Source organism: Rosa rugosa, chromosome 2 (genome assembly GCF_958449725.1).
Source record: "Rosa rugosa chromosome 2, drRosRugo1.1, whole genome shotgun sequence".
Classification (NCBI taxonomy): Eukaryota; Viridiplantae; Streptophyta; class Magnoliopsida; order Rosales; family Rosaceae; genus Rosa; species Rosa rugosa.
In genome coordinates, this window is record NC_084821.1 from 42222292 (window position 1) to 42233808 (window position 11517).

Consider the following 11517-nt stretch of genomic DNA (forward strand, 5'->3'; position numbering starts at 1 on the left):
AAGAAATCTGGTAGGAAATATAATTAGCATTTACTCTGTATATCAAGTTACTATGCTTTTATGTTTGCCCTGAGACAAGGTAACGCATATCCGATATTCTATGGATTCGCAGTCACGCAAAACTAAACAAATAAAAGAAACAAGACCGATGACCAAAATTCAATGTGTAATTTTGTAGCGACCACTGACCCAGGATATAGAGGCAGGAATTTTATTGCCGACACCGAGTAGCACCCGGAAGAGGCCTCATGCTTGCTAGTTGCTACACTATAAAAACTTGAACAGAGAAAGCAACATGTATTTAGAAAGCCTCCAAATGCCAATACAACATACACAGGTACTGATAGTTCACTCTCCAATTTACCCTCACTGTTTCATACATTATATCCCTAAAGCAGTAACCAGTCACGACACTAAACTTGACAGAGATGTAACCTACAAATATGATCTCTGTTATTATTATGGTGAAGCCGGAATTGGGTCACTGCCAGAACCAGTTCCCGAAATGTGGGATGCAGCATCCTCTTTCGATACTTCAACATAGTTCATAGGAGCAACAGGTCTAGGATCCCTCTTTGCATCTTTCACTGCCGACCTTCCATTTTGATTAGCATTAAGTGAAAGTCGTCTGGGAGTCCCATTGGGACCACCATTTGCACGAGGACCTACTACCTTCTTTGTGCCAACTGGTCGAGCAGGGCTAGGGCTAGGCTTTGAACCAAATACGCTTTCTTGTTCTGTGTGTTGTAGCTCCTGGAACTTCTTCTGATCCTGCAAAAGCAACTTGTTATAACACTATATGATTCAAAAGGACAAAAAATTGGATGTGGAAACCAAAACAAAGTGTGGGACTGGTAAAACAAATTCAGGTCATATCAAGCAACTCCTAATCTACTCAATTAAACTTACCCTCAATCTCCGCTTCTCTTCTTCTCTTTCTTGCCTGAGCATGGCATATTCATCTAGCATAGCGAGAAGAGGAACACCATCATAAGTAAATGATATGCCACGTTCTTCCTCCCACACACGAGTTTTGGCTACCAGTGTGTCAACCAAAGCTACATTGCCAAGAAAATGAATAATAAGAAATGTGAAAACTAATGGTACATAAGCAAGTCAAGGAGTGCTAATTGGCACCTATAAACATTTAATTTTCTTTTATCATGCATATACACAGGGCAACAGGGCCACACAAAAATTACACATATATCATGCACAGTTTAATTTTACTCTATTACGCCAAAAAGTTTTCTTTTATCATGCACATACGACTTTCTATCAACTTTGAATCTGTATGATACACAATCAACATAACTTCTTTAATCCCTCATCCTGCACATACCTGGAATTTTGTTAACCAGAATACGTGCTTTTTCTGCACGCTTTAGATTTAGGTGTGCACCTCTACTTGCATTGTACCTGTTTTCATCCTGTTTCAGCATGACAGTGTTGGTTAGATGAAACACCTGAAGATGGAAATCTTGAGTATAAAAAATGCAAGAGTCAAGTGTGTTGCACAAATGCTAGGTCGTATGCAATCCATCCTATAAGGACAACCGTGTGGACCAATTACTAGTCTAATACGATTTATATGGTTGCTCTAACTGCCAGCAATGAGATAATTACTTTTTCCTGTATGATCAACTATATAGTTTGGAGGTGATTAGATGGGTGGAAAAGACTTGACAAATCCTCGTATGGTTCCATACCAAGCCTCTTTATTCTAGTAACTCCTTAGTGACATAATTGATATAAGCATGTCCACCAGCTTCAGCAATTAACAAATACCTCTCCCTTTACCAAGAGGGCAGGATGGGGAGCGGAAGGCTACCCACTTAATTAACCATATACAGTGTCTAATTTGTTTTGGCAACATATGCACAGTTGCACACCACTACACAATTCAGATTGTATTTGCCAGAGTAAGTTCAGGCCAAAAGCATTAACCAGAAATTATTAAGCCACTCTCAAGCTAAGTGAAATCGCATCCATGTGGGGTCAAGTATCTGGATGTAATGGTGGGGGACAACAATTACAGAGCAGCATTAGCCAAATTTCTTATCAGGTAAAATTATACTAATTGAGGGTTTACTTACACGATTGTAGTCCTCAAGCCAACTCTCCTCTTCACAGGCTGACATCCATTTCTCAACTTTGTCCAATATGTCCTTTCTGCTGAGAGCTTCATCCTTCGCTTTTGCTATCTGATCATCCATGTCAGCCAGTAACTCAGTAGGCTCAACACTCCCAGAATCAATGAGTTCCATAATCTTTTCTCTGGCAGCTTCAGTGTCTGTTTCTATGTGCGCTCGAGCAAAAATCTCCTCAAGCTCCCCTTGCTTTTTAAATGCAATTTCCTTCATCCTGCTTGATTTCAACTGATCAAGCCTCTCAACTTCAATCTCAGTCTTGATAACAAAAATAGAGAAAATGAGTAAACCGCCATCATAAACTGTTCGAACAATGTATTCAATGGCTAATTACCTGCTCAATTAGATCTGGCGCAAGGGCCCCAGGAACTGTCACTTCATCAACTGAAGCTGATATGTTACAGGTAACATGGTCAAACAGTTTCCTTTCCTCTTCAGGGGTATCCATCAGATTCCAGAGATCAATTAGCTGTGCTGCCGACTCTTGAAGCTGCAGAGCAAAGATGCGAAACTTAATTCATGGATTGAATTTTTTTTTTTTTTTCCTATGAGCATAGAGAATAAAAAATACCTTATGCAGCCTCTGCTTCTTATCTTCTTCTAGTGCTAAGACTGTCTTATCCAGCCTGGATAGAGTTTCATTGCTAATGCTTTTGGATTGCACACCAGTTGAGTCATTCAAGCTAGGATGAACCTCTGTAACAGTACTGTAGAAGTCTATTCCAAGTACAGCACAAAGATCATGCACTGTGCTCACAAATTCCAGCACCTTGTGCAGCCTTTCACTCTGCCAGATAAATTGAGCAATTAACATTCATAAGTTGATGCAGGCTAAGAATAGATAACTATAATAGTCTATTTGTCTTTAGGAAACCATTGTTCTTTAGGTTGATATATATTTACCTTTTCCTTTTGAAGATCTTGAAGTTGGGATTGATATTCATCTAACTTTTTCAGGGACAGATCAGACTCATCAACAGCAGGAGTCTCACTGAGAGAAAGGTTCCCAGCAATTTCTCCACAAATCTTTTGTATCTGTGATTGTACATCAGAAAATTCGGTTACTCTCTCTTCTTTCTGTTTCCACAACTGTTCCAGTGCTGGTGCTATAGCCGCAAGCTGTTCCTTGATTGTTCCAGAAGTCTTCTCTGGCTGTAACCACATTAGCAGTTAATTATTACCCACAATAGTCTCAGATAGTAATGTTGACATGCAACAAAAAGATCAAGAGCACTTGTGAAGAAAATACACTCACAACTCCAACAGAACTTTTTTCTCCAAGTGCTGATTGAAGAGTGGAAAGCTCAAGTTTGCCATCGGACAGTGCCTGAAGAAGCTGTGCCCTTGACTTTGCTGCCAGCTCAACCTTTCTCTTGTATACATCCAGACACTCCTGCTCTAATTGCAGAAGCATTCTGTCTCGTTGCTCATCACTCTCACCAACTTCATCCCAAATTTCCTGCAGTAAATCATGGATTGGTTCAATGGACAAATTTCGACAGTACATAGAAATTCCGGGGAATAAAAAGGGACAGCCAATGAAAGGTGAAAAATATAAGTCACCTGCAGTTTCTGCAGCAAAGAACCGCAGGTGGTTTCTCCAAGAGGGTTTTTAGCATCCGTGACCATTTTTTGTCAAAATCTACACTCTGCTCCATAGAAATGTTCAAAACCATTCAGTATCTCTTATGCGATGTCATGATAAAGTGCACAACATATAAACTAAACACATGAAGAAAAGGTCCAGATAAACAACCAGACCAGACAAGCAGAGCGGTAAACACCTTTCAACATCAATCATACAAGAAGCCGAATAACTAATCACCGAAAAGGCTCAATACATCAGAACAAAACATGGAGTAGAATTGTTCAAGGTCATCCACCAACTGCCATAAACAGAAGCAAAAACTACAGAGGCCCTTTAAATCACAAGAAACATCCACTCCCAAACTACATTCGATAAACAAACGACACTAAAGCTCCAAGCACAGATCACTCAAAATCAACCAGACTACACAAAAACGACAACCACCACCAAGTCAAAGCACAACAAACAATCAAACCCACACATTCAGGTCAACTTGGAGTCCACACAAACCAAAATCAATCCTCTAAATCCAAGATAAAAGAAGAAAAATCTCAAGCTAGGCCAGTATGCAAAATCACACAGAAAATGCATTATCAACAGCAACCCATAAAACCCAACATTCGATCAAGAACAACAGAGCTTCAGAACACTCAGATCTTTATAGAACTAGCAAACAAACACCATATTACAGAATGGAAGAAACAGAAGGAGGGTGAGAGTAGTGCAGCAGAGAAAATGCTCACCGGATCGTCCTTGTAGCTGAACCAAGGGCTTCTGGGGCGTCTCTGGGTTTCAGATCTGAAAGAGAGAGAGAGAGAGAGAGAGAGAGGGAGTGGCGTGAGTGTGCGTCTACCTCAGTGCATCACACTAAAAGATAGGGAGAGCAGAGCAAAGGACAGAGAAGATTATAGAACACAGTGTACAGATGAAAATGGGGTCATGGGTGGGGCCCCGCGCGTACCATAATTATTAGATTGTTTAGGAAAATCTTGATTCCGGACTTGCCGGTGTTTTAGTGGTTATTTACGGATGTGACACTGTGGGTGGGTGGGGGGGGGGGGAGTGTGAGGCATACGGTCAATGGTTTGACTGGTTATTTTGTCTGGGTTTGATGGTCCATAGAAATTAGAGAGAGCATACGGTCAATGGTCAATCAGCTTCATTAACACTAGACAGACGAAATTGGAAATGACATGTCGGATGCCAATCCTAAAACCGGGCAATTATTTGGTCATTAGTACTAGTTTGTGGATTTATTTACTTTTTAACCATTTTTTTATTAGTGCTAGCGTGACTTTATTCATACCTTTTTTAGACCAATTTGGAAATTGCATCTCCATTCAATTTTTTTTTTTTCTATTTCAATTTTCAATTTTTTCTTTTCTTTTTCTCTCTTTGATTAGACCTCACCATTTTTCTACGAAAAAGACAGTCTGTACAGTACCTGATCTCTTGCTCCTTATAAATTTCGGTACCTCATGTTTTGAAAATATTAATACGGTACCTGAGGTTTTGACCCCGACCCAATATTGGTACCTAGAGCCGTTAGCTAGCTCCATTGCGGAGGTTGCCAACTAGCCAATTTTGAAGGGCACTTTCGTCCATTCATATCTTAATAAAAAAAAAAATCTCTAAATATTCTCTCTCTCTCTCAACAATGGCCGACCAGAAAAAGAAACGCCGCCATGCCAACCTAACCTCCGACGTAGGGGTCATCATTTAGCCCTTCAGCCCTAAGCCCGACCCGACCCGACCCTTTCTCAAATAAGGTAGGGTATGGGCCATGCAAATGAAGCCCGACCCATTTGAGCCCGTTAGGGCCAAGCCCGACCCGACCCTCTAAGCCCGCCTAACTAAGCCCTATTAATTTTCTATTTTTTAAATATATTTTTTTTTTTCCTATAACATACAACTTATCACTTTTTTTTGTAATTGATTTTCTAAACTTTACTTTCTTTAATTTTTGTTTTCTTTGTTAAATAACAATTAATTTTGGGAGATTTAGAGAGATAATTAATTGAATATAACCACTTTAACTAATCTTTTATAAATATTATAACTTATAAGTTAATTCCAATATGTATATGTGTGTGTGTATTAAATATGATCAACAAAAAACAATGAGTCTTGTATTACCTATATAACCATTGAGCCACATTTTGAGAAAAAAAATAAAAATAATGTATTTCTTTTTGTTAAACAAATTAAGGCCCATTTTGGCCCTATTCTGAAGGTCGGCCCGACCCGGCTCTTTCGGCCCTAAATTTTTTTGATTTTGACTAGGCTCGGCCCGGCCCAACCCTATGTCCTAAAATTTAGGGTAAGGTCGACCCTAACCCGACCCATGATGACCCCTACTCCGACGATGAGTCCCTCCCCTTCAAGAACATTCTCAAACCCGAATTTTAGTCCCACACCCAAACTTCAAACAACCATCCTAAAAGTAAAGTCGCTCTTTTGAAGGCAGTGGTAGCCTTCGAAATTGTTCTGTTTCGAAATTGAAAGAATGTATAAACTGAGAACATTCAAAATTGGTGGGAACCCAATGAAGAGCTCCCTCAAAATTAGATTGCACACATACAAGTAGCTTCTAAATGCAGACCCAAACAAGCATAATAAACTGTTGCAGGAGTTTATCAAATCAAATTTCGCAATGGATAAGCAATTTTCAGGAGAACACATCATTTTCTCGAGCAGAAAATCATCAGAACCAGCCGCACATTTATCATCATCTATATGAACGAAATCAAGTGTGCTTGAAGCAGTGGATTTCAACAAGAAGCCAAATGGTGATCTCGAGTAGTGGAGATGAGCAAAACTAGACCCAGAAACTAAAAATTTCATGCTTTGCAAACGCACTTACAATTCAATAGGGTATTCACTGAGAGCCTCGAGAGGATTTCCAAATGGGTTCCAAATTACAAATGGGTATTCTGATAAGAAGCTAATAATGATACAAATGGGTATTCACTGATGAGAAGCTAATAATTATACAAATGGGTTCCAAATTACAATAACTTCCTGTTGAAAAATAGGGCCACATAAAAATACATAAACATGCAGCAAAAGGTGAAGAAAAACCCAGAAAAATACAGTCTCTCAGGCCTTGATGATTGGGTTTGGAGTGGAGAAAAAGGTGAAAGAAGGAGATGGGATGGAGTGGAAAGCCTCAAATTTTCAATCCCAAACCACACCCATTAGTTTTCTTGAAATTTTTAGGGAGAGAGAGAGAATCTGATTGAGAGTGAGTTTGAGTAAGAAAGAAATGGAGGACTTGATTTGGAGCTTGTGCAATTCCATGGCTTCATTCTACAACCACCTCCAGATAGCTGCCACACCCTCAAGACCTCCACCTTCATCCAGTTCCTCAACCACCACGTCTCCACCGCCAGCACCCACCTCACCATGGCACAGAGGACAGTAACTTTTGTCTGTGGATTTGGAAATTTGTTTGTGGATTTGGAAGGGTATTGATGCAAAGTTGTTTGGGGAGTTGTTGATCTCGTCAAGGATTGTGTTAAATTGACTTTGGGCAGCTCCGATTTCTTTTTCCCTTAATTGTTCTTGACTGCTTCTTCCTCGCGTCCTTATGTCTGGTAGTGGTGGTGGAGGAGGAGGAAAGAACTTGCTAGTGGTGTTAATCGGTGGAATGGGGATATGGTTAAGATTAGTGAGGTTTAAGACATAAAATGATGAAAGTGCCCTTCAAAAATTGCCAACGGCAACCTTCTTAACAAAGATAATGGCTCTAGAAACTAATATTAGGTCGGGGTCAAAACTTCAGTTACCGTATTGATATTTTCAAAACGTGAGGTACTGAAATTTATAAGGAGCAAAGGGTCAGTTACCGTATGAACCATTTTTCATTTCCTACCTCACATACCATCGTTGTCATCACCAACGCTATTGTGATTCAACGGTGTAAGTGGGTCGGTACAGCCCGAACACAATATCAAATGGGTCAACCATCACTACAAGAAGCACGAATAGACCGACTTACATGTTTGCCACCTTAGAATGAGCTTGCACTTGAGTTTTAGACTTGGATCATAAACAGGCAAGCTCATTTTAAGTCGGTCCACTCGTGCTTCCTAGCATGCTTGTAGTTAAAGGGCAAGTTCGAAATATATATTTAGAGGCTAAATAAAGCCTACTATGAAAGCATGGAAGCATGGAAACATGAAAAGTCAACTTTAGCACATTTTCCTACTTCGGCTAGGAAAAACCGAGCTAGACAAGGAAGGAGGAGGGGTGGCAGACTAACCAAATGAAATCGAAATGTGCTGAAACTTTCCAGATCCATTCTAGACAGCCCAAGAATCATTTCTTATAAAGAGTGCAAGAGCTTTGTTTGAGTGGAAGGCCTTCAAACAATCAGCCCAATTTTCTACAGAAGCAAAACTGGAAAATTGGACCTGTAAGAGGTCCAGCAGTATTTTCGGCCCAACCACATGGAATAAAAATCTGAAAATTTGTCAGGATGATCTACACTCATAGTGGAACATTTCATATGAAGAAGTCGAAGGCATATAATGAAGTCTTGTTGGAGAAATAATTGAAGGAATAAAGGGGCAGAAACTGACCTAAAACCAGCTCAATATTCACATGTTCATGTTTCCTACCCACATGAAGAAAGCTAGATGCTTTTCTCTTTTTCCTTGGATATATTTTTCTTCTACAATCTCTTTAATAGATCATCACCACTTCCATGTTGCTGCACCTTCATGCTTTGCTTTCATTTCATCTTTTCTCTATCTTTTCCATATTTTACAAGTGAACTTAGATCTACTTTCATTATTTTTCTTCCACTCATCATTTCACTCTTCTTTTTCTTCCCTATATAAACACCTTCTCCTCTCATTCTAAAACACACAGACACCCATTCACATACAACAACAACATCTCTAAGATGATCTAAGTTCTCTCTAGAGCAAACCTCTCTAAGAGCAACTCCTCTCCTTCTCTTTCTCTTACCGGTGATCACACTCCTAGTCCTAGTCTTCTCAGAAGCCGACTTTCAGTGCCACCAAACCCTCTGTCAACGTGCTTCGGTCCTAGTCTCCTCGGGAGCCGACGGTAGTGCCGCGACCACAACGGTTACAGAACCAGCCAAGCAAGGGTAACGCCCTAGCAACCCAGCCAAGCTAAAGTCACGCTTTAGCAAGTTCTCCTCACTTCCCGGTGGTTCTCGCTCTGCTCGATCTACAACATCGAGTATCGATTTGGTGATTTTCAAGAAGCTCAGCAAAAGTCCTCACCACGAGGCACAAAGAATCCCACGACGAGGTTGGTGCTCTCCTCGTCTACAATCGCTTGATAGAAGTCAGGTCAAGGGACACCCCTGACGACCGCACCCGAACGGTGCTGGCACGCCCGCGCAAGAAAAGAGACTGTTGACCAGCTGCAGCAAAATTGGAGCCAAACATTTTGGCACGCCCAGTGGGACCGACTTACATGTTTGCCACCTTAGAATGAGCTTGCACTTGAGTTTTAGACTTGGATCATAAACAGGCAAGCTCATTTTAAGTCGGTCCACTCGTGCTTCCTAGCATGCTTGTAGTTAAAGGGAGTTGACCTCAATGAATACTACAATTAAACTACACAAAAAGAATACTCATGTGTACTCATTTTATTATAGTCAAAGTAACTAAAATTAATTCAATGAATGCTACAACTTCACAAAAAGATCAATTAGAAATTTCATAACGTTATGATATAATTAGAGATTATGAAGAATTTATATGAAATCTTCAAGGAAACTTCTATGGTATATTAATATATCAATACATCAAGTATATTGGATTTGATACAGAGTTAGACTGAGTCCATGCTTAAGTAGACTAGCTTGACATTATCTCAAATTAGTCTACCTCTGTATCAAGGTAGTCTACTTGATGTATCAAAACATTAATGTACCGTAAACGAACTCAATCTTCAATATGTACATATGTAATATTTATGACCTGGTATACAATACAAATTTTGCTAATGCTTCCAGCCTTGTATCTAGCTTATTCTCTTAAGTGAAATGATGGTTATGTGTAAATATTTAGTGCAAAACTTAGACATTATGAAAATTATGTAATGGTTGAAAGAAAAAATAAAATAAAAACTAAACATAAAGTTAGGAGTGTAATAAAAGCTCTCTGACCTAGAATACGCCACACGCGTCTGGTCAAGCTTGTGAGGTGTTATGCTTTATCCGACGACACGTCCTCACAGCGCCGTAGTTGAACGGGTTAGTGGGGACCGAGTGTCCGACGTGGTTCAGTCGGATTGAACGCTATAGGGATGGCATCGCTGTCTAGATCGTCTAGAGGTTCTAAGGGGGATAAGTGGCGATGGTTAGATGGCTAGCAGGCGATGCTAGTGTCGTTTACCCTAAAGCGGAGCGCGGACGGTTTGATGTGTCATTCGAGTTGGTGTCGCTGGATCGGAGGTCACCTGGTGGTGTTGACAGTGTGGTGATATCGCTGGGATCCATTGCGCTCATAGCGGATCGGTTGGATCCGATCTAGTTGGTGCGGTTTAGACCGATCTAGGTAGCGGAGGCACTTCTTCCAGCGTAATGGGGATGACGGCGGGATGGCTCAAGATCGCGCAGTGTTAAGTAGGAGGCAGTGGCGAGGCTGCTGGTGGTGGGACGACAAGGGTGGCGCAAGCAGGATGGGGGCGATGTGTATTCTGCAGTGTTTAACCTAGACTTGGGCTTGGTGGTATTTGGGCCTGAGCTTGGGCTCTGAACCCATGTTATTTTTCTTTCTTAATTTACTATCTTTTACTTTTAGTTAGATGTGTCTTTATGGCGGCAATAAGTTCCTACCATTTTTTGATAGGGCAACATGGGCATTGTCCTGAGACTGCACACTCAATGTCTCTTGTTTGGCCTAGCGAGGCGACAAGCTATTTACTTGATCAAATAGATATAACCTCCTAGTGACAAGATGAAACAGAGTATCGCCAAATTTATTTTCATGTGATAACATAGTAGGAAAGTTGTGCTATTTGTAATAATGCTTCTTCGTGATTGAGTTATTTTTTAATTATGTCACCGTTTTGTTAAAGCAAATAGAGTAACCAGTCGAATACTCTTGGATAATTGGTGCATGTTAAAGCATCTTTAGCAGACTTTCTATTTTAGCTCCTCAGCTATTTTAGAGAGCATGTTTAGCTTTTTATATATTTTAGCAGCTGCACCAGACTCCTAAGTGACTTTCTATTATAACTTTTAGCTTCCTTGCTCCTAAATATAGAGAGTGAGATTAGGCTCTCTATAATTTAGAACATTCATATTAAGTTATTTTATGTAATTTATAAAAATATTTAAACTATTTAATATTCTTTTAAAAAAATAATATAAATTCAAAACTAGCTAAAATAGAGAGCACTGATGCACACGTATTTCTAAAGTGGCTAGCCAAAATGATTTTTAGTTACTTTAGCTAAAATTTGACTCAAAAATGGCTAGCATTGCTGAAAATGCTCTTAGAATATATAGACTTTGTGGAGACTCCTGGTATTATTTCACAATGTATTTCTGATGCTTATTATAATATGAGGTTCAGGCTCTATGTTTTCCTTTGTATTTTACAGTTTCATTGATCAGTGTTTGAGGGCAGCCGTACCAGCACCATTTCAAAAAAAAAAAAAAAAAAAAAAATAATATATATATATATATATATATATATATATATATATATAATGGTATTAATTTTTTGAGGACTTTAAATGTGGATTTAACAATACTTTTGACTTCATCGAAGTGCTTAACATCAGTTA

General features: G+C 39.6%; 1 protein-coding gene across 1 annotated transcript; it reads right to left on the bottom strand.

The window, feature by feature from the left end:
* Positions 1 to 277: 277 nt before the first annotated feature.
* LOC133734021 (65-kDa microtubule-associated protein 1) lies at positions 278 to 4635 on the bottom strand. Its single transcript, XM_062161683.1, has 10 exons — positions 4482 to 4635; positions 3714 to 3799; positions 3406 to 3609; positions 3054 to 3302; positions 2722 to 2937; positions 2485 to 2640; positions 2097 to 2408; positions 1343 to 1430; positions 910 to 1058; positions 278 to 771 (listed from the first exon to the last, which is right to left on the bottom strand). Exons 2-10 carry the CDS (start codon positions 3777 to 3779, stop codon positions 460 to 462), a joined length of 1752 nt encoding a protein of 583 aa, XP_062017667.1. The 5' UTR covers positions 3780 to 3799; positions 4482 to 4635; the 3' UTR covers positions 278 to 459.
* Positions 4636 to 11517: the final 6882 nt, after the last annotated feature.

What these genes read in the sequence shown, in the direction of transcription:
- LOC133734021 (XM_062161683.1), bottom strand. Translation starts at nt 3,779, where the DNA reads ATGGTCACGGATGCTAAAAACCCTCTTGGAGAAACCACCTGCGGTTCT. An exon ending in AAAAAAGTTCTGTTGGAGTT is followed by an intron (nt 3,303 to 3,405) that starts GTGAGTGTATTT and finishes ATGTGGTTACAG; the next exon opens with CCAGAGAAGACTTCTGGAAC. An exon ending in TCTGGTTAACAAAATTCCAG is followed by an intron (nt 1,059 to 1,342) that starts GTATGTGCAGGA and finishes TTGGCAATGTAG; the next exon opens with CTTTGGTTGACACACTGGTA.